Source organism: Camarhynchus parvulus, chromosome 15 (genome assembly GCF_901933205.1).
Source record: "Camarhynchus parvulus chromosome 15, STF_HiC, whole genome shotgun sequence".
NCBI classification, from domain to species: Eukaryota; Metazoa; Chordata; class Aves; order Passeriformes; family Thraupidae; genus Camarhynchus; species Camarhynchus parvulus.
In genome coordinates, this window is record NC_044585.1 from 13,044,117 (window position 1) to 13,067,328 (window position 23,212).

At 47.1% G+C, this 23,212-nt stretch overlaps 1 protein-coding gene across 3 annotated transcripts in view; it reads left to right on the top strand.

Annotated features, from left to right (window-relative positions):
* The window catches only part of TMEM132C (transmembrane protein 132C), a 172,852-nt gene that overhangs the window by 112,354 nt on the left and 37,286 nt on the right, over window positions 1-23,212 (top strand). For all 3 annotated transcript variants that reach the window (XM_030958567.1, XM_030958569.1, XM_030958568.1), the window contains exon 4: window positions 18,654-18,837. In XM_030958567.1, the coding sequence (XP_030814427.1) occupies window positions 18,654-18,837 (184 nt within the window). The remainder of the gene's footprint in view (window positions 1-18,653; window positions 18,838-23,212) is intronic.

Here is a 23,212-nt window from a genome sequence, read left to right on the forward strand (position 1 = left end):
GCTCTGCTGAGGGTGCTTGCGGTGTCTGCACTCCACTGCCAAGCTGTGGCCAGCAGGGAAGGCTGTGCTGCTAATTCTGAGTGGTTTCAGTCTTCAGTTCTCTCCTCCCCACCTTGAGCTTGCTGCCTACAAGTGTCCTGTAGGGGAAAACAGCCTCCGTGCTGCAGGACTGGCTGATTTGCCTGCACAAACTGCATTACCCAAGTGCTCGCTTGTCCTTTGAACACAAAAAGACAGACAGGTGGAGCCTGGGGTATTACTTGGTACAAAGCAAACATTTAAAAAGCACAGAGTTTCAGGTCCTTGCTGGTAATGGAAAGTGCTATTTTCAAAAGTGCCATTTGACATTTGGAAGATTAACTGGTATTGACTTCCTGTGTGAGTCGGGCTCCTGAGTATCTGAGTCACTTTTGAAAACCTGAGCTGGCCATCTGTTTCACTTAGGCTTTGCAGTGCCAAGTGAAGCAGTGCATAAATACTTGGATGACTATAGTTTGTAGTACCTGAATTTAAAAAAGCAGTTATTTCAGCAGCCCGACACCTATTGGAATTTTCAGAACTTCTGGGGCCTCGAATTCCCAGTGCCTCGGAGAAAGCAGAGGCGTTTGAAAGCAATCAGAGCCTGAAAGGAACTTGTGTTCTTGAAAACCCCTGAGCTGCCCCAGCACTTTGGAATGTGGCAGCAAGGTACTCCTGGAAATTTCACCTGCATCCCAACGAGAATCTTGCAACAGACTTAAGCGTGAAAGCAAAGTAAATTTCTTAAAATGGAGCCAAAAAGTGAGGTGTAAAATGGTGACGTACATAATGGGGACCTCCTGGTGCAAATCTGTGTACAGACTGAGGTGGAGGACGAGAGGAAATGCAGGGAGCTGCTCTACACAGGGCTGCAGGGAAGGGCAGGCTTGTGCTGAGCAGTGGCTGCTAGTTTTTGGTTAAAGATAGCACTGCATTTTTTAAAAATTCCATTATAAGTAACTGCATGTTGATTGTTCTAAAGGAATTTAGAATAATGGCTGGTGTTTGAGCTTATTCCTGCAGCTGAATCAGAAGCGTAGAACAGCCTCAGTTGCATGATTTCTTAGCTTTGACATTAATTAAACAGTCATTGGACTTTCTGGGTGAGGTGGATCTGGTTAACATGAGTGTAGATGCAAATAATTTTTAAAATATTTGGTTCCTGCTGTATAACTCACTGATTTCCTTTATTCCAAAGTCAGAGCACTCAAAGCCTCCCTCACACAGCAGGCAGGGCTCTGCAAACTCCTCAGGACTCAATTTAAACATGGGCATTGTTTGTGTCCTCATTTCTCCCATGAACTCCTGCCTGACCTTGGGCACGTCGCTTCATTTCTCTGTCCCCCGTGTCTGAAAACACGAAATAGGTTAATAGTTCTGTGCTGTGCATGGGAATCCTGGCTGAAAGCAGCAGGAGAAATGCATTGCAGTCGTTGTTGATGTTATGGATCTGCTTAAGCAACGTGTCCTGGTGGACTGGTGCATCATGTGAGCAGGGCTGTTTGCACACTGGAAGTGCTTTGCTGGACAGTGGCCAGAAACCAGGGAGGAACCCATAACCAGCAGATACTCCCCAGGGCATTTAGCAGCAGGAATGATGGCTCAGAGCCCCGTAGGAGGGTGCTGAGATATATCAATAATTGTCATCGGGATTTAGGCATTCAGGAGGAGAAGCCTGCTTTGCATGTAAACAAAATGTAGGTCTTGAGGGAGTCTGTGTCTCAGCTAAATCTGCTCATGTATAAATCCTCTTTTTTAGGCTTTATATTTTGTAATCATTGTAATTTAAATTCAGCTACAGTGCACAGGATTTGCACATTTTACCACCATTAAGAAGTCAATAGGAGCTGTGCATCCCACTCGCCGTAGCTGCCCTTCAATAATTAACTCCTTCCCCTCTCCTAAATCTGAAATTAGGGACAGCAGCAGCACTTGAGACAGCCTTTGAGAGATTCAGCCCGAGAATCTGCATGTGAGGGACAGTAAATTCAGCTGCTGTGTGTTTGTCTGTCCTGCCTGCTGCCTCTCCTGGCTGCTGCCCTGGGTCAGCCCCAGCCATCAGCAGGAGGTTGGGCTGTCCCTGGTGAGTCCATGCCAGGGGACCAGGCTGCCAGCAGCCCTTTGGTTTCCTTCTGGTGCTTGTTTGGCACCCTTCCATCACCCCCATCACAGGGAGTGAACCAGCTCCATGTGCCCTGGCAGCTGAACAAACTCCTCACCAACTCACTGCTGGAACAAACTGGGGCTGGGACAGGAACCCCCATTCCCCAGAACAACCCCATTCTGCTGGCATCCCTCTTGTCCTTCACGTGTTTGCATTTCCTGGGCAGGAAGTTGTGTTCTGGAGCTCTCCAGGGGTGCCAGATGTTGCTTTGCCCGTGGGCACAGGAGGCAGGACGGAGAGGAGAGCGCCCAGCCTCACCCTCCAGCCATGGCTGATTTATTTTCCTTGCAGTTTGGCATGTAGAATTCAACCCTGCAGGAAAAGGGGTGTTGAACATCACCTCCATCATGCATGCTAAGTGTTAGAATTGCAAGGAAGGGAGCCTCAGTATCTGTGTTACACGTGGAGCATTTTATTAACTCACAGAGGCACTTCTGGTTGGCCTTTTTCCCCCCTGGAGGCAATAGTAAAATCTGACAGGTGATTTTGTAGATGAAGACAGTAAACAGCTGTTGAAAATGATAATGTCTGAGTGGTTTTGTTGTTTCTATGAAAACTTAGTTACACTCATTTTAGATTAATTTTTCATTGTCTTCTGTAAATGAGAATTGCTTACATGGCTGCTTCAAATGGGACTTTGATTGCTTTCCATCTACTGCCAAAACCCTAAAAGACTAAAAAAAAAAATCAAATGCATAAAACCACTTATGAGCAAAGATACAATAAATTCGTGTTACAGTGCATTTTAATTTGATAAAGTTTTGCTGTGCAGCAGTTTGTACTCATGTGTGAGAGAGGCATATACATTAGCCATTTAAATTCAGCACTGTGTTGAACAGCCATAAAAGCAATTCTGGCTGCTATTGGGAGCTTTTGGTGTGGTATTATGGAATTTCCCAAAAGTGTGAGAAGCAATGTGGGGAAAATAAAATGAAATGTACTCGAGGAAAAGGAAGTGCAAGTGCAGTGTTGCAGCAAAGCCACCAGAGAGGGATGGAGAAGGTGGAGTTCAGCTCACCCCCAATTTCTGTGCTCCCTTTTTGGGGAGTGTGGGAGGAAGGGGCTGCCCTTGCCATCCAGGCACAGCACTGGGGGCTGCCTCCGGGTGCTGGGATCTGGAAAATCTCAGTGCTCAGTTTGTCAGTGAGCTAACAGACATCCTTTCACACTTCTTGTTTGTTCAGTGTGAGTGTGCTCACAGTGTCCTGTTGGGCGAAACCATCTCAATGTAAAGCACCACTTAGGACTCTGTTGTGCCAGTATTGAAAATAAAGGCAAACAGCTGGACAAAGTCTGAGCCATGGTTCAGGCCTGCTTTGGAGTGGGTTAGATTTAAAGTGCTGAGTCCCTGGGCGTGCTGATTTCACCCAGGATGGTGTTTGGGCCTGGGGAAGAGGTCAGGACCTGTTCTTTGTGAGCTCACAGAGTGATCAGGCAAGTGTGAGTGGAAGTCATCTGCTCTTTTGTCAGATCACACACTGAGTAACACTTGAGTCCTGTGCTGACCTTTTGCAGGAGTTTCTTTTGGCATAAATGTCAGGAAATGCTGCTGGAAATGAAAATATTGATAAATATAGTGCAGGATCTAAATGTAACTTCAGCTTGCTGGGGAGCAGCTATTTGGCCAGCCTTCATTTGTTATTGAGACGTTGTGCATCACCCAGTCCTTCATATCAATACCTCTGAAAATCTTTCTGACACACAGCACTTGCCTTCCAAGGCTTCACACCACAAAGAGCATTGTTCAGAGAGGGAAATCACTGCCTCTTTAGCAAATTGATACTTCAAAGTTCACGGCAGAGCCGCTTTTTATAACTTCTTCACCCGAGGAAGTTCAGCTCGGATGTGCCAATACATTTTTAAGGAGCTCCTGTTTTTCTTGCATTGAGCCAATCCTCCTGACAGGCTTAACAGCAGGCCAGGGAAGACAAATGCCTGGAGTGAGATCATGCAGCCCCTCCATGGCCCCACAAAGGGCTGTGACACAGGCTCTGAACACCACAGGATACAGAAATATATATATATTCCAGAAGCCAGCAGCTCATGGGGCTGCCTGCCTCTGCCCAGTTTGCAGGGCCTGGGAGAGGGGAGAGCAGGGGGCAGCGAGCAAGGGACACAGTTTGTCAGTAAATAGAAGCTGTGCTGTGGATCCCCTGTGGCAGTTTATCAGTAAATAGAAGATCTGCTGTGGATCTCCTGTGGCAGTTTATCAGTAAATAGAAGATCTGCTGTGGATCTCCTGTAGCAGTTTATCAGTAAATAGAAGATCTGCTGTGGATCTCCTGTGGCAGTTTATCAGTAAATAGAAGATCTGCTGTGGATCTCCTGTGGCAGTTTATCAGTAAATAGAAGCTGTGCTGTGGATCCCCTGTGGCAGTTTATCAGTAAATAGAAGATCTGCTGTGGATCTCCTGTGGCAGTTTATCAGTAAATAGAAGATCTGCTGTGGATCCCCTGTGGCAGTTTATCAGTAAATAGGAGATCTGGTGTGGATCTCCTGTGGCAGTTTATCAGTAAATAGGAGATCTGGTGTGGATCCCCTGTGGCAGTTTATCAGTAAATAGAAGCTGTGCTGTGGATCCCCTGTGGCAGTTTATCAGTAAATAGAAGATTTGCTGTGGATCCCCTGTGGCAGTTTATCAGTAAATAAAAGCTGTGCTGTGGATCTCCTGTAGCAGTTTATCAGTAAATAGAAGATCTGGTGTGGATCCCCTGTGGCAGTTTATCAGTAAATAGAAGATCTGCTGTGGATCTCCTGTGGCAGTTTATCAGTAAATAAAAGCTGTGCTGTGGATCTCCTGTAGCAGTTTATCAGTAAATAGAAGATCTGGTGTGGATCCCCTGTGGCAGTTTATCAGTAAATAGGAGATCTGGTGTGGATCCCCTGTGGCAGTTTATCAGTAAATAGGAGATCTGGTGTGGATCCCCTGTGGCAGTTTATCAGTAAATAGAAGATCTGCTGTGGATCCCCTGTGGCAGTTTATCAGTAAATAGGAGATCTGGTGTGGATCCCCTGTGGCAGTTTATCAGTAAATAGAAGCTGTGCTGTGGATCCCCTGTGGCAGTTTATCAGTAAATAGGAGATCTGGTGTGGATCTCCTGTGGCAGTTTATCAGTAAATAGGAGATCTGGTGTGGATCCCCTGTGGCAGTTTATCAGTAAATAGAAGATCTGCTGTGGATCTCCTGTGGCAGTTTATCAGTAAATAGAAGCTGTGCTGTGGATCCCCTGTGGCAGGGTTCCCCTGCAGGGAAAGGGCCCAGGCTCTGTGCTCAGTGTCACAGGAGCTTGGCTGGCAGAGGGTATCGTGAATCTGATGGAGGATTTCAGAGCTGGAGTGGGGAAGGGGAGCAGGTACAACCTCAGCTGGACAAATTCAGCCTGTCCAGCCTGCTCGTGTCTGTGTCACTTCCCCTGCACACACGCTGAGCGCTCATTCACAAGGTCCATGTCCTCAGCCTTGTCACAGAAGGTTTTGTGCTTGCCAGTAAATGACATCAGTGGTTCCAGAAGCTCCTTTTTTGTGTCTGCTGGCACAGGTAGAACATGGGAGTACTCTGTGGTAATTTAATACAGCCAGTTTAGACATCCTCTGGTTTTTCTCTTCCCTTTCTCTGTCCTCTTCACCAAGACATTTAGTGTCTTGTTGGTGATCTGTGAACCACATCATCAACAAGAGGAATTGAATAAAAATCTACTGATGTCAGGAAATCATGTCAATTTACACTAGGTGTCATCCACTGAGGATGAGGAGACAATCTCTGATAGCCTGGAGCATTTCTTACTTGCCTTAGGCATAATTTTGTCTTTATGTTTGAATACTTGGAGCTCAGTAATCCTGTAAATCCCTTTTTCTATATTCGAAAAGCTCCATCTGCTTTGGGAAACCCTTTAAATTAGTCCTAAAGGGCAAGTCTCTTTATAGAAATAACTGGATAGCACAGATATCCTATCTGCAAAAAAACCCAGCCAACTTCCTAGTGAAAAGTAATTCTTGGAAGAGTTGGCAATGCTGCTAAAAATTATTTAGAAAATATTTGTCCATTTTCAAAAAGCCTTTTTGATCGAATGTCATGTTGGGGATGTGTAACAGACTGGGAAGATTCTCCCGTGTAGAATGGGAGAATCCTCTCTCTCTCTGGTACAAAGTGTGCATTCTGCAGGCAGGCAGAGCAGGCTGTTTGCAGAGATTGGTGCCCTGGGGTTGCCAGGTCTGTGTGCACCCCGCAGGTTCAGCTCCCAGCGTCACACTGCCCTGCAGAGCTTTATCTCTGCATTCCCACAACTTGGAGTATCTGGAAGGGGAAGTTTCTGTTTCTGTTGAAACAGTCCCCAGGCAGAGGGAGAGTTGCTGTGTCCCGTGCTGGCCTTTGCCAGGTGCCAAGGGGTGCCACAGCCCGGGCTGCTCCCAGGGGAGGCAGTAACAAAGGTGTGCACAGAGCAGAGCCGCTCTGGAGTCCCGTTCATTGAGGAGAGGGACAGCAAAAGGAGAACCCAGCCCTCCTGCCCAGCAGCCAGGGCATCTGTGGGAGCAGAGCACAGAGCTGCTGGAATATTCAACAGCAGCCTGTGAGCAGCTCTCTGCTGGTGGAAAAGGTCATCTCTTGGTTTGCCTTGGGCGTCAGGAAATACTTTCAAATTGTCCTGCCTTCTCTAAGCTGACAGTGCTGCTGGAGAGAGCCCCTGGGGCTGCACGAGAGGTGACACTGGAGCAGGGGCCCCACTGCCATCAACATCAAAAGCAGAACCACCAGTGACTGCAGCCCAAGTGAGGTCAGGCCCCAAGTGTCACAGGAGTGTGGCTCAGGGCTGTCACCATGCTGCTGTCTCAGGCACAGGGAGCGGGCAGCAGCACTCACTGAGCAGCCCAGGAGTTTGGGGGGACTTGACACAGCTTTTACTGCATGGGTTGTTTCTGCACACCTTGGTTTCTGTGGTTAAAGAAAAGGTGGATTGTTTCTGCACACCCTGGTTTCTGTGTATAAAGGAAGGATGGGTTGTTTCTGCACACCCTGGTTTCTGTGTATAAAGGAAGGATGGGTTGTTTGCTGTACACTCTGGTTTCTGTGTATAAAGGAAGGATGGGTTGTTTCTGCACACTCTGGTTTCTGTGTATAAAGGAAGGATGGGTTGTTTGCTGTACACTCTGGTTTCTGTGTATAAAGGAAGGATGGGTTGTTTCTGCACACCCTGGTTTCTGTGTATAAAGGAAGAATGGATTGTTTCTGCACACTCTGGTTTCTGTGGTTAAAGGAAGGATGGGTTGTTTCTGCACACCCTGGTTTCTGTGGTTAAAGGAAGGATGGGTTGTTTCTGCACACCCTGGTTTCTGTGGTTAAAGGAAGGATGGGTTGTTTCTGCACACCCTGGTTTCTGTGTTTAAAGGAAGGATGGGTTGTTTGCTGTACACTCTGGTTTCTGGTTAAAGGAAGGATGAGTTGTTTCTGCACACCCTGGTTTCTGTGTATAAAGGCAGGATGGGTTGTTTCTGCACACTCTGGTTTCTGTGTATAAAGGAAGGATGGATTGTTTCTGCACACCCTGGTTTCTGTGGTTAAAGGAAGGATGGGTTGTTTCTGCACACCTTGGTTTCTGTGTATAAAGGAAGGATGGGTTGTTTCTGCACACCCTGGTTTCTGTGGTTAAAGGAAGGATGGGTTGTTTCTGCACACTCTGGTTTCTGTGGTTAAAGGAAGGATGGACTATTTGCTGCACACTCTGGTTTCTGTGGTTAAAGGAAGGATGGATTATGTGCTGCACGCTGAGGGGAACACCAGTGTGTCCCTGATTCGCTCCTTTTCTAATGGCTCTGACAGGCTGCTACCCCAGGAAAACCAGACCAGCTGGAGGATCTGAGCTGGGAGGAGGCTGGGAGGGGCAAACCCCTCTATATTGTTTAATTTCCAAGACCACCCCGCCTGGTTGGCTGGCATCACCCTTCCCCCTGTTTAACCTTTTTTCCATGTTGCAAGGCTGCTGTGTCAAACAGGAGCCCATGAGAGCATTCTGGGTTTGCTGTGCCTCCAGCTGTGTTTGCCCCTGGCAGCTCGGATGGGAGCAGGGCACAGCCTGGGCTGGCAGGTACTGCGTGCTTGTCTCCAAGGATTGTGTCTCACATTCACACAGCTGTGCACTCGCTGCTGCTGCTGCTCTCCTGCAGGAACAATTAACAAGTATAAGAAAAATTCTTACCATGCAGGCAAAGGTGGAAATGCAACTGAAAGGTGCAGGGGAGCTTCTGATTCTGGCTTTGTATTTCCCCAGGGCCATGGGAAGCTGGGCTTCCATCAGTGCAGTCCTACCTGTGATCAAACAGAGTGTTCAAAGTCAGCAGGGAGCAGGAGTGGTGACTAATATTGTTGAAGATTTCAATAACAAAGGGAAACCTTGTGTTCTTTAGAATCTTCTTTCCTTTTTTTTTTTTTTTTTGGACAGTGTCGCCTAAATGTCATTTGTATAATTACATAGAAACCTGTTTTGACTCATCTAGTGCAGAAAGGCATAGAAAGAAGGGCATAAAAAGGCAGCAATGATTGCTTGGAAAAAATCACAGCAGAGTTAGAAGTCTTTGCTCTGGGCGGTGAGGCAAATGTGTAATTCTGTGCTGCATGGAGGGATTCTGTGCTAGGCTCCTGTTTATTACTTTCTGCAATAGAAATCTTGCTGTTGTTTACAGAGAATTCTGATATCATGGAGCCTGTGGTTCCCCCTAGCACTCCTGCCCCTCTTCTGGGGGTCAGGAGATGAAATTATTTTCCTAGCAATGGAAAGTCACCTCTGGAAAGCACATCCCTCAAAAGCCCCATCCAAGCCCGTTGTGTTTTCTTGCTTTGCCTGATTTAGCACATTTGAAACTGAGGTTTCCCAACAAATGAGACATGGCAATTTTCTAATGGAGGTGCTGCAGGGGAAAGGCAGATGTGGACAGAAGCACAGATGTCAGAGGCATCACTTCAGAGCTGCTCTTTATCTGTAAGTGTTGTGGCAGTGAGGAGGCACTTGCTTTCCTCCCAGGCCATTCACCATCAGGATCATGTCCCTCCATCTGTCTGGCTGAGGTGCTGGGGACACGTTCTCTCTGTGTGGCTGGCAGCAGACAGGAGTGTCTGCAGCCTGCCTGGAGAGCTGTGGCACTCCCAGCTCTGAGCAGGAGCACCAACACTCACACAGCCAGAGAAATCTCCAGAGTAGCTGCAATCCCCTGCAAACTTTGATGGACAATTTGCTTACAGACAGATTTTCTGCTATTGCAGATACCTTCTGTATTTTCCTGCCTTTCCATTCTGTTAAACAGCAGGCTTGGATGCAAATGCCAAGGAACAAAGATCCAGGACTTCTCCTCATAAACAGAGTCCAGACTGGATCCCCATCCTGCTCGTGACAGTGCCTTCATTTACAAGTGACTTCTTTGTTAATCCAGCCTAACACCAAACAGCTTTTGCCCCACAACTTACTTTTCTCTGAAAAACAAAGTATTTTTCATTGTGAAAATTACAACTTGTTTGTGGAAAGCAGAACATTCAAAAAAAGGAAAACTTTTTTTGGGTAGCAACTCTGATTGTGATACAACATTAGTGATGGAGTGGGGGAGAAGTCAGAGAATCCTGGAATGGTTTGGGTTGGAAGTGACCTTAAAGATCATCCAGTTCCAACCCCTTACCTTGTGCAGGGACACCTTCCATCAGACCAGTTCCTCCAGGTCATCCATGGCCTTGAATGATAAATCATAAAATGATAAATCTATAAAACGATCCAATTTTTATAGCGCGCTCAATGCAGTAGACATAAGGAGAAAGAAAAATATAAATATCCAGAAGTGAGAGGGTGAAGTTGCTAGTGAGATGCTGAATTAGGCACAAATCCAAACGTGGATAGTCGGTGTGATCTCAGATCTATCAGCCGTGACAGTATCCGTTTAAATGAATCCTTAAAAATGTTAATTGCACATCATTGGCACTTCAGCAATGACATTTCTGCCACTGAATGTCATGGGGACATTTTCCCTTTTATTATCGTTGAACAGGAGGAGTGAGCTACCACCAGATAACTGTATCATGAAATGTAATGGATCTACCTCCAGTATTTATGCTGGTTCCACTTTCAATAAGCTTCTTTTTAAATTTACAATGAGCAAGAGCTTGGGATGGCATTAGGAAGGCAGTGTTGTTAAGCTTTGCTTTATGAACTGTAAAATAAAGGTTTGTCCATCAGACTGCCAGAACTGCAGCTACTGAAAGCCCCAGGGTCTGTGGTTTCTGTAAATTTGAATAAGGGCTGGTTTATAACTGCAGCCTGAAGTTGGTCACATTTTTGTCTGATTTCCCCAGGACATTCACTAGCACCAGCTCATTCTCTTCTGTTTTGAACATTCATAAGAAGGAAAAAAGGCAGGGAAAGCAGACAGGGAATTGTAGAATCTTGGAATGGCCTGGGTTGGAAGGGAGCTAAAAACCCATCTAGTTCTGCTGGCCTGGCTCCTCCCAGTTTTCACTGGTGCCATTCCCATTTGCAGGGAGTTCCACGAGCTCAGGATTTATCCCACTGCTGCTGCTCAGTGCTTTCCTCAGACTGGTTTGGGTTTCTGCTTCACTCTGCTTGTGACTTTAGCATGGGAGGGACCGTGTGAGCAGCACACAACATTAAAGAGAATTTACAACAAAAGAGTAGGGTTCAAAGACATCATACAAATACAAATAAGGGAAATATTATGGTCTGAGACAGGAGATACAGCCTGAGATTGGGGGAGAGGAACACACTCATGCTGCAGATTTCTCCTTTGTGAAGCTTGCAAAAATATATTGACTTTCTAGAAAGAAAACTTCTTCTGCACCTTCCCCAGACTGGTATTCTCCAGCTTTGGGCTGAACACAGTATTATTCAATTCCCTGCAGCTCCCAGTCCAAGGGACTGCACACAAACTGGGTTTGCTGTGTGATGAAATTGCAGCTGTCGGGTTTATTTCTCAGAGGACACAGCTCATTTCAAGGTCTTTTTCTCTCTATTCAGGCAGCTTCACAAACACCCAGAGAAGCTCTGCAGCTGAGCTGGAGCTCTGTTCAGTCTGCTGCCACCAAGCAGTTGTGATCATGGCTTCTGCTCTGAAACAGCCCCTGGCAGAGGGAGCTGGAAGCTGCAGTGGTGTCCACAGGGAGAGCAGGGGGAGCCTGGGGCTGGCACCCACCAACTTGACTTTTCCTTGCCCATGCACTTTGTCCATGGCCAGCAAGGGTGAAAAACTACTTCATTTCACCTGGGTGTTACTTTCTTAGTTGTTTCACCACAATATCCATCACTTCCAGGCTGTTTTTCTCCTTACTAAGCCATTAAATGTGTGCATTCTTTAAATCCATTGCCTCTGTGAAATGCAGATATTACATCAGCTTTACATGCCTGGTGGATGGTTGACTTGGTAGGTGTTTTTCCAGCAGGCAGGTTCTCTGTTGAGAAGGAACTGGGACCTTTATGCACAAATATTTTTGGCATTTTAAACAGAGCCAAACACCAGATACAGTGGCAGAGATGTAAGAAACCCAACCCAGTAAGAACTACAGGAGCTGGAATCTGAGTTCACCTGACTTGTAAATGAGATGTGCATGTCCCACATCTGATCTCCACACACAGTTACATCTAAATGGGATTTTTCTTGCCACCTGGTTCATTTCAGTTTGTTTCAGTGAGTGCCTGGTGCTGTGACTTGCCCAGGAGCCCAGGAGGCAGCAGTGGGGCTGTGTCCCTGCCTTTGGTCACTGTGTCCCTGCCTTTGGTCACTGTGGCACCTGGGGCAGAGCTCTGCCACAGTGCCAGGGCCCAGCTGGGACAGAAATCAGCTGGTCATGGCAACAGCAGCTGCCACATCTTCGCTGGGCTGAAGGTAGAGGCTGAGCCTGTCCACAAACGGATTTAGTAATTGGAGTTCTACATCATTTCCAGGGTACTGCTGCTTCTAAGTGGAGTAAAACACATTTGCAAGATATTTGTGGCCAAAAATGTCTTATCTAGACTGCTTTGTTAAAGGTGTTCTCCTGCCTCTGAAAATGTTTCACTGGCTGCTCCCAAGCTGTTAAAGTCAGCAATTAAATGGGAATGATAAAACCCCTCTGGGGTATTTGATCTCATCTTGCTGCATCTACCAAGCTGCAAGAGCCATGAATTCTAAGGCTGATGATGAGAAGGTTCTGCCTTCCCTTCTCCCTTTGAAAGCTCTGGGTTTGGAGTGAGTCTCTCTGAAAATACCTGCTCGGGGTCTCCTTTCCAGTGCTGTCCCTTGGAAGCTTTTCAGTGCTTGCACATTTGCTGTCCCCAAAAGAGGAAGATGCTGCTTACTGCCTGTGCTGCTGGAGAGGTTCCAGCCCTGGATGAATAGCAAGTAGAAAATGTCCTTCTCAGAGGCAGGGGAGGTGATGAATCACTGTGGAAGTGATTCCTTGACCAGTCTGCCTGTGGATTTTGTTCTGTGCAATTGTAATGAAGACATTAGCAGCCTGTACCTTGAGCAGAGGCACTGGGGAGTGATGGTGGGAGATGGCGGCAGCTCAGGAGCTGTGTTTGCACACAGCCTTTTCCACTCTGAGGCAGAGGCTTGCACACCTGATTCCTTTGGGAACAGGGAAAAATCAATCTCATCTAGCCTGTGCCTCGTGTGATGCAGTATCAGAGAAGACTAATGAGCCTGCTGTCCTCACTGCAGCCTTTATTGGTGATTAGTGACTCTGAAACCTGCTCTGCATGGGAGGAAGGAGTTGGGGATTTATTGTGATCCCCACTCAGGTCTCCCTCCTTCAGGGCCTGCCTTGTTCAGCTTTCTGCCTGCCCAGGAGAGGAGCATTTCTGGGTTTTGTACTCTAGTTAGCAACGTGACTTTTGCTGTTTGTTCTCAGCGCATCACTGACATTAGCATCTGTAGGCAAGGCTTGGGCAGGGAATTCAGGCACTGGGTTGTTTTTTTGTGAGACTAGCAGAATAATTATTCTTCACCTTGTTCCCCTGGGAAATAAAGGCACAGAAATATCCACCCTGGGCTCTCTCTGTGCAGGCAGTGCACATTAATTAGCTGAGAATTACCCTCCCACATGGCAGCTGAACCAGGAGTGCTCTTCAGGCCTTGGGCAGCCCTGCTGTGGCTGAAGGCAGCTGGATCCTGGGCTCATGGCAGCCTGGCAGAGGTGCCACGTTCAGGTGAGGCAGACAGGCACCAGAGGTTTCTAGAGCTCCCCATGCCTAGTGCCTATTGATTTTATTGTAGCTGTAAGGATCTGTATCTTCATGTCTTGCCTGAGGTCGTTCAAGGATGCTGTGGAAGAGCTGGGAAGTGAAATGAGATTTCCTGTCCTGGCCCAAATACCTTAATCAAAAAGCAATGTTTTATATCACAGTTTATGACAAGAAAGCCAAGAAACCTTATTAAGTAATCTAACTCTGATCTGGGCTGTACAAAGAAATCAAGTGCAGCATTATATCATCCTCCTGAGGATACACACGGATATTATGTTATGGTGATCAAGAGTTTGCTCAGTTATACCTTGGACATTTTCCTTTGGAGAACTTCATAACACTTTTAATGCCTTAGATTTCCATGAAATTACGTCCTCCCTATCTGTAAATGTCAAAATAGATCATCCTTTTCTTTCTCCTCTGCTGGTTTTTATGGTTTAAAGGTAAAAGCTAGGTTAATACTGCAAAATCAGATATTTAAGCTGCATTTTGTCTCCAGTAGTTAGCATTACTCTGTAATTACCACATCCTTTCCCCAGTTTGTTGGGGGGGTTTGCTTTGTAACAGCTTTTATTAAGGACCTGCTGAAAGGAACTTATTTTGAAGCATTTGTGCTCCATGTGAAGAAGTGTTTCAGGTGGGCAGTGGTGCAGCAGCCAGGTCTGCTGGAAGGGGGGTGGAACTCAGTGATTTTTAGGATCCTTTCCCCCCAAACCATTCCATGATCTTTAAAGTCACCTTCAGTCACACTCTCCCAGCTCCAGTTCTAATTCTGTGCTGTTAATTTTCCTTCGATTGCTGTGACTCAGCCTGGTGCCAGGGTGTGTTCCTTACAGCAATCCCCATTGGCAGCCATGGCTGGGAAAAGGTGCAGGAGAGCAGGAGATGCACAATGGCAGGAGCACAAGCCCCGAGCCCTCCTCCAGGGTGGGCAGAGCCCTGCTGTGTCCCAGCTGCAGCACAGAGTGCTCTGGGCTCCAGCCTGACCAGCAGCAGCCTCTGATGGCTTTGTCCCTGCACGTGGTGAGAACATGCTTCCCTACATCCCTTTAGTACAGATGTGCGCTGTAACTGGGGGATGCTGGGGTTTGTGCTCTCCTCCATTTTTTATGTCATTTGGTAAGTGCTGATCTTGCATTAAGATGTCACTGTCAGAGCTGGAGAGCATTAGAGAAGAAAGGAGTTGCTGAATTTCCAGCAGGTCGAAGTATTCTCGGATCCCTGGGCACTTTCAGTAAAAAATCTGTTGGAATAAAGGATGGCTAAAAAATGTTTTTAATCTAGGCTTTTTAAAATTTCTCTTTTGAGAGTCACTGTAATAAATCGAAATTATTGATCTAGCCCGTAGCAGTGCTCAGATTCACTCATTTAAGAGTGGAAACTGCTCTATTACTTGGAGCAATAACCCAGCTCTGTGAAATCTCTCATCAGAGACTGCTGGGCCACACCTGCAGATGGGCACGCAGCAAAGATTGCTGGCAGCAGCTGAGCTCTCTGGGTGCTTTCCTTGGTCATCCTCTGCCCCCTGCCCTGGGAAACCTTTGCAGAACAGGCCTGGTCACTGGTCCTGGCCTCAGTGGTCACCAATGCTGGGCTCAGTGGTCACTGCTGGCCAGGTTTCACACTGCTCCCCCTTTTCCAGACCCCTGAAGGAAGCAGAATCTATTTTGTGTTCAGTGTCTGTGGCATTACCCCCAGTGTGAGCTTGGCTGGGCTGTACCAGGTTTTAAATCCCTGGCATTAAATTAAATACAGCTTTGGATACAGCCAGTCCTGCATGTGAATAGAAGGAAAATCTTCTGCCAAGGGTAAATGTTTCTCAGGGCACTGAAGGTTTGAATGATCAATAAGTACTTGCAAAGGAATGCTTAATATCATACTCAAAAATCTTCTAAAATCAAGAGTGCTGGTGCAGTTAGCACTGCTGACCTCCCAAGGGTGTGTGCTGCCCACACAGCTGGCAGCAGCTGGCAACTTTCATGGCATTTTCTCCTGATGTCACTTCTGTTTTGCCTTTTATGCATCTTTTATCATCTTTCCATTAACAGAACATTTCCATTCCACCTTCTTTTCCCAAACTGTGCTGCTCAGAGGCATCCAGGGGCTCTCTGCCCGTTCTCCTGGGGCAGCACTCTGCTGCCAGCCGCTGCCAGGAGTGAATCCCCCCATCCCTGAGCTGCAGGCTCAGCTGTGAGCATCAGCATCTCCCCATGATGCCCGCTGCTCCAGCAGGGAGGAGCTGTGCCTTCAGCTGCTGCCTGCTGCCTCACGCCCACACCCGCCCTGCCAGGGCTGCTCGGCACATCCAGAGGAGCCCCCGCTCCCCTGTGCCAGCCCGTGCTCCAGTCTGGCCCTGAATGATTATTAGCATTTCTAGAAATTCAAATAAATCCAAGGAGCGACCTGGCCCGGGGGAACTCTCAATCCAATCCAATTAGACTCATCTACCCACCCTGGAGCAATTCCTTGGAAGCTCTTCCCTGAGGAAGCTTCATTTGTAATCACTGCGTGCTGTGTACTTTAGAAAAGTTTTATAATTACTTGCTGTTCCGGCTGCTGAGCACTCCTAAATGTTGGATATTAAGGAACTGCTGTTTCAGTCAGTGAACAAGCTCTGAACATTAAATGTGCTTCAGGAGGAGCATTTCTTCCTCAGCCATTACACATCTCTGAAGGCAGATTTTTTTTCAAGTGGATGCTTTCCCAGCTGTTGCTCGTCTCTCTGTTTCCTCTGTGAGAAGAGGGAAGGAGGAAAGTGGTGATGGTGTGACATTGCATCAAGGCTGCTGTGCTGTGGAGGGTGCATCACTCACTGATGCAGGCACTGGAATGTTGATGCAGGTCAGCCTGGAAGAGCACCAAGAAAAGCTTTGTCTTGCACCCTGCACGTTTTTTCACATTTTTTGTATCTCATGTTTTACAGAAAAAAATACTTTAGCATTGATAAGAGAACTGTAGATGAATTTTGGTACCATTTTTATGGCCCTCCACCACTAAAGCAGCCTGTCTTTGTCGTGGGCCAGGGGACACCTGGCCAGGGGAGCTCACTGACACCTGAGAGAACTGGAAACCCCAGCTTGGCAGGTGTTTTGTAGAAGGTGATAACAGTGATTTCTGTCCCAGAATAGCTCACAAGCCATGCCTCAGGTGCAGGATGGTGTTAGGATGCTGGAGACCATTCCAGAACCCGGTGCTGTGCTTGCCAGTGACACCAGAACCAAAGAGATTTGGCAAAACCCAGATCTGGTCCTTACCTGTGCCAGCCTTCCACGTGGCCTGAGTGTGTCACCAGCCCCTCCTGAGTCCTGGAGCAGGGCTGGGACACTCAGGGAAGGGGAGAGGAGGTTTGGGAGTCAGGACTGGCTGGAAATGAGCTCCTCCCCAGCTGCTGGGTCCCACCTGCCGCTCTCTGGAGCTGCCAGCGGAGTTGTGGGGCTTCTGTTGGAAAGCTGCACATTTGCAGAGGATCCTTGGGGAAATGCATGCAAACTTCTTCATCTGGAGACCTTTCCTGGAGTTTATTAGCTCTTGACGCAGCTCTGATGTGTGCAAAGATTTATTCTCCGTTTGGTGGGAGTGAAAGCACTGGGATGGTCAGTCACATGGAAAAACCTTTTCTCTGCCAGTTACTAAGAATCAGAACTAGAAATGGTGCAAGTAATGTCATTTCAGGTGTCATTAATCTAGGGCACAATGGTGCCTTTGGCAGCCAAGTGAACACTGCAGCTCAGGTGGTTCAGGTGTCTTTGCATGTGCTCATGTTTGCAATAAATGACCAAGTTCCCTGCAGTGTGTGTTCACCTGGAGCTGTCCCAGAGGAGTGTGAACCCCAGTTACTGCAGCTGCCTCCTGTTTACAGGCTGTGAGATTTATTTACTAGGAGCTCTTCAAGTGGCAGTAGGCTGGGCTTGAGTTATGAATTGCTAAACCCATCCATCCATCACATTACTGCCCAAAATCACTCTCCAAATGCAGGCAGGAAATGTGCCACCGCCACAAAAGTGCCCCAGTGTCTCTCTTTTGACACAGCAAGAAAACAGCAAGGAAATAAATTTCAAGCATTAGGTAGTATTAAGACTTTTCAGAGGGAGCCACCTAAATGAAAACCCATAATCAAAATAATAATTATCAGGGGAACCATTTGCTTTCAAAGTAATCATGCAAAGTAAAGCACAGAATATGTCTTAAGTAGCAAAAAAACGGTGATTTCAGTTCAGAGGGAGAAAGCAAGTCTAGCACTTGAGAATGTAAGTGCTTTGTACGTGATCAGTTCTTGATGGATTTTCTCAGAAATGGGCCTTCATGTATTGTATGTAAAAAAGAGAGGGAAAATGGAAGCTGATACGTGATGAATGCAGGCAAAGGTGTGATGAGGCTGGGATTGGGTTACTGAGCTGGGAAGTTACCTGTCATTCCCTTCATTTTCAAATCATTTCAGCTGGGGTTGGGTTGCAGGAATTTTCAGTGGAGTATTAACACTGTGGGGAGGCATTTAGAATGTTCTAGGGAATTTAATGGATAATTTCTAATGAAGGGGATTTAAGCTTTTTTTTTTTAATTAAGCCAGCAGCTAGTCCAGCAAAAGTCTTTCATATATTCTTATTATTTCTGGTGTAGTTAAAGAATTTAATATGAGGGAAACATTTCCAGCATGTCTTTTCATATTTGTTTTTCAAATTTGCTTACTGAGTTTGTGGTATATTTTACCTGCCACAGATTTTTTCTTTGTTTGGTCTCAGCTGCCTGAGATTTTAATTTCCAGAGAGCACCTCTAAGATTAGACTAAAATTGTCATTTTTTCATTTAATCCTGTTAATTGTTTAATGGCTTCCCCACACTAAGCTTCAGTGCTGATGATTTCTGTGGTTTTGGTGGCAGACATCTACAAGAAACCTTGGGTTTCTTTTTGGCTGCAGTAATTCTGGGCTCCTCAGCCTGCATGAGCTGCACTGGCCTTAACTTTGGTTATCAGAGTTCAGATCCAAGTCAGAGTATGAAACGTATTTGAAAACTCAAACAGAACTTGGAACGGAATAAGTGGGTTACAATAAGCTGGATTCCATCCCTCCACAGTGCCCATAGCAGAAGCTTGGAGTAATTGTGGATAATTTCAGTTTGTGTGCTCTGAGGCAGTTGTAGATTGGAAAAAGTCTGGTAGCAGAGTGAGATCTGCAGGTAAGCAGCTGAATTTGCAGTGATTGAGCTGGTTCCCTTCAGCAGCCCCTGCAGCCCCAGTAATGGCTCTGTTTGCTGTCCCCAGGAGCACCAGCCTGTTCCACGAGGTCGTGCAGCTGGAGTTTGAGATCGCCAGCTTCAGCAGCCTGTCGGGCACGCAGCCCATCAGCTGGCAGGTGGAGTACCCCCAGCACGGCTCCTCCGAGCCCGCCCTGGCCGAGATCTTCATCTGCCAGAAGGACCTGGTGGGCATCGTGCCCCTGGCCATGGTAAGAGCCCCTCCCAGCCCGTGCCCACCCCGTGCTGAGCCAGGCAGGGCCAGCCTCACCTCAGCAGGGAGTGCTCCCTGCCCTGGCGCTGCCTCTGGAGCCATCCTCACTGTGCCCTGGGCACAGCACCCAGCTGCAGGTGCTACACTGACCCCACAGGACAGGAACCATCCTCACCCTGTGCACCGCACCCAGCTGCAGGTGCTACACTGACCCCACAGGACAGGAACCATCCTCACCCTGTGCACAGCACCCAGCTGCAGGTCTACACTGACCCCACAGGACAGGAACCATCCTCACCCTGTGCACAGCACCCAGCTGCAGGTCTACACTGACCCCACAGGACAGGAACCATCCTCACCCTGTGCACCGCACCCAGCTGCAGGTCCTACACTGACCCCACAGGACAGGAACTGTCATTGCTCTGTGCACAGCACCCAGCTCCAGTGCTACACTGACCCCAAGGGAGAGGGATGCTGAGAGGAAGGGGATGCTCAGAGGAAAGGGATGCTGAGATGGAAGGGATGATGAGAGGGAGGAGATGCTCAAAGGGACGGGATACTGAGAAGAAAAGGATGCTGAGGGAAGGATGCTCAGAGGAAGGGATGCTCAGAGGAAGGGATGCTCAGAGGGAAGGGATTCTCAGAGGAAGGGATGCTGCCTCTTCCACCATCTCCCTCAGGTTTAAACCCTGAATTTATTGGCTTTTCCCACAAAACCCAGTAGATTTTCCTTCCTGTTTCTCATTGCTCTGAACTTGCCACTCCAGAGGGCCTCAAGGACCTTCTGCTGAAGGCCAGGTTGCTTGGTCCTTGGTAGGCTGAGGCTGATGCTGATTCTTCTGCTTCATGACCTAATAGTGTGAGAGCTTCTGGTTTGAGGTCAAAAATAGAAAACAATAATAGCCTCAATAATATATTTAAGAATCATGAAGTGCAGACTTTCCTGTGGGTAAATGGTTTGGGTTGAAATCTGCTCTCTCTGCTCAGTGTTTTTGGAAAACAAGGAATTTCACTGGATTCTCCAGCATTTCAGCTGTGCTGTTGTTGGGCAGGCATTTTATTTTCTGTTGGTCAGGATTTGGAAGAAGAGTTAGACATTGCTCTATGCTTCTTGTGAATGTTGCCCCTCCAGTGCATCATCTTGATGGCAAAATTCTGGCAGCCTTTTCTTTGAACAGTGTTCAGCAGATAATTAGATGAGTATTATTTCCTGGAAGTCCCAGTCTTCAATATATTCTGCCCCTTTGAAGAGTGAAACTGCTGCTCATATCAAATGAGGTCATGGCCAGCAATTTCCTGATCCACAGTCTGTTAAGTCAGCAGAAAGGCTGCACTGCATTCCAGATCTGAGGGGGAAATAATTGTCCTCATTACCTGTCAGCTTGAACAGGGAATATTTATTGGAGCATCTGTCCTCTGAGGACTGGAGAACGTGCATGAAGCAGAATTTTTGTGGTCAGATTTTATTTTGAGATAGGTGCCTTCCACTGCCAAACAACAGACATGTGTCTGCTGGCAGACTTTGTGTCTTCTTGCTCTTTTCACGAAAGAATTCATCAGCTTCTCTCTGTGTTCCATATCTGAGGGAATGGAGATTCTGATATCTCCTGTCAGGGCGTGATGCCTCTGCACTTGCATACAGGGTTCTTGCAGACTTGTGTCTATCCTGCATTAAAATTCATCTGCCTGCGAGGGTTCCTGTAAGAACTGGAGGTCTAAAAGGATGAGTTTAGTGTTGTATAAATCATGTCAAGGCAAGATCCTTTATTCCCAGCAGATTGCCAGTAGGCACTGTGGGTTCAAACAGAGGGTTCAAACAATGAAATCATTAAACCTTTCTCTTCACAAAGCTTTCTTGTGTTTATCTCATTGCTGAGCCTTGTGATAACACTTAGCCAGAGCCAAAATACACTGTGTTAACAGAAAGCAGCTGGATGGAACCAGAGCACAATTGGCTTTACTAGCAGGATGCTGGTAGATAAAGGGAATTTTCACTTCTCTCTCAGCTAACACTGCACATGCAGCCAGGGTGCTCCCTCCGTGCAGGCATTAATCTCCAGCTGAGCTGATGAGCTGGCAGCTCTCCTGCTCAGGAACAAGAGTCCTGAAAGCACAGGGGGTGACCCTGGCCCTGCAGGTCAGAGTCTGGATGTGCCCTGCCCAGCAGAGCAGCAGCAGAGGCTGTGTCCAGAAATGAGATCTCAGTGTTGAGCAGCAAGTGGGCTTCGTAATCCTCTGGGGGAAAGGAGATTTTGTTGATTTAAGCATGGAGCATCCCAGGGTAGAGCTGCAGACACACAAAGTCAAAGCTGTCACTGCACATTCTGAAAAGTGAGCAGGAAAAGGAGCTGCCCAAGGACACTGCAGTGTCCCAGCTGTGGGGGCTGCTCAGGTCCCTGCCCTGCTCTGAGGGACACCCTGGAAAGCCTCTGAGCAAACTTTTCCTGCTTTGGGTGGAACAAAGATAAAGGCTGCTCTGACCCATGGACTAGAGCTCGTCTCCTGTGAGCCATTCCAAACTTATGAAGCAAGAAAGATCATGTATCTTTTATTGCCCTGTGCCTGATTACATTACAAAAAGAGTTGTAAGATGAAAACCAAGTGGTCTTCAAAAGATTAGTGCAACTGTTGCTATGGCGTTCTGAAAGAGATGAAAGAATTGACATTGTCAGCAAGAACTGAACCTGAAATTTTAAAATAGCCTTGTAGGGCTTGGATCAGTGGAGCAAGTGGTAGGGTAAATCAGCAGATCCATCTGCTGATGGGAACTGATGCACCCTGATACAAACTGAATCCTTCCCCTGTGGAAGAACGTCCTGTGAGCTGCTGCTTGATGCAGTTTCCAGTTTGCACACCCAGTAACCTGGCAGTGCCAGCATCACTGTGAAGCTGAGACTCTCAGCTGCTCATCAGGCAGTGCAGTTCCTCATGTGCTTTTTGCTCAGCTGTGCTTGGTTTGTGTGTTTCTGTGCATTCTGAACTCACAGCGTTGGTGCTCCTGCTGCAGGACCCACTGCAGAGCTGTGACTCAGCCAAAACCACTTTTTGACAGTTTTATGTGCGCTTGTTAACTGGCTTTCCATTAAAACAGAGGTGATCAAAACCTTAGCTCCCAAAGCACTGTTGTTTTATATACACATTTATGTCTGCTGCTCCCCAAGGTAGGGATTTTTTAAGCTATTTCATTGTAATGAAGTCCCTGCAATACCATTTTAAAATATGGACCTGAATAAATAGAGTTTTCATCCCTGCACAGTGTGTGAGTTCACACCATAAAGCTCTATCTAGTTCAAGGGCACACAAGTGCAGAATTCTTACTCTGGTTCATCTTTCAGTCTTTGGTGAGGTGGAGGCAACAGGCACAGAGGAGCTTTCCAGAAGGAAAAATCCATTTCCTGATTTGCTTATCACAAACAAACAAATGAACAAACAGATCATCCACGTGTCAGACTTTTCAGCTGACAGGTATTGTCTCAGATAATTCAGTTATGACTCACATGAAATAAATACTGGGAGGTAAGGAAATTTATTTTATGCAAAATGGAGCTATTCTATTAATAGTACTGACTGGGAGAGCTTGGATCAGCTCTGCAGCCCCGAGCAGTGCCTGAAGTCAGGAGATTTCAGAGTTTGTGTCGAAGAGCAGAGTCCCAATGTGCTGGTGTGAAGGGACACAGAGATGCTCCTGTGCCTCCCCCAGTGCAGGCTGCTCTAGAGGACAGCATTGCTTCTTTCAGGATTAGGGGGGATGTGATTGCACTAACTGGGCATAAATTGTTGGTATCAGCTGAGGGCTCTGGACCTGCCTGTACATGTAAAGCGCCTTGTCACACAGGGACTGGGACCTGCAGTGCTGATTGATTCACCTTATCTGGGGAGAATTGGCTTCTTTGCTGCCTGCCCATCAGGAAACAAAAGCAGAACACGGACAGACTGTTGTTCATTGATCTCAAATTGGTCAGAAGGTGCAGACAGCACAAAGAACCCAAAATTACTCAATTTAACGCTGCCTTTTTAAGTCCAGAGATCAGTTCTACAGCCCTTGCACTTTGCCTCCAGCTCGTGCTTCCCTCCATTTACTACATTCCTGCTTGATACAGTCCCATTCAGTCCTACCTTTGCAGGAAATGAGAATGAATCAATAAGGCTATCCCAGCTGGCTGCAATGAATATTTCCATTGGTTCAAGCTGAATGCCATTTTCTGTGAGTATGTGCAATTTCCTCTCGAGCATCCCCCAATCTGACAATGCTGTGGGATGGATTACTTTGGGATTTTTAAGATGCTGAGGAGAGGTGGGGCCAGCTAACTTCCAGGTTTTCAAAGATCTCTGAGAAATGTTAATATGAGGCTTAATAGACATTTCTTAGTCTC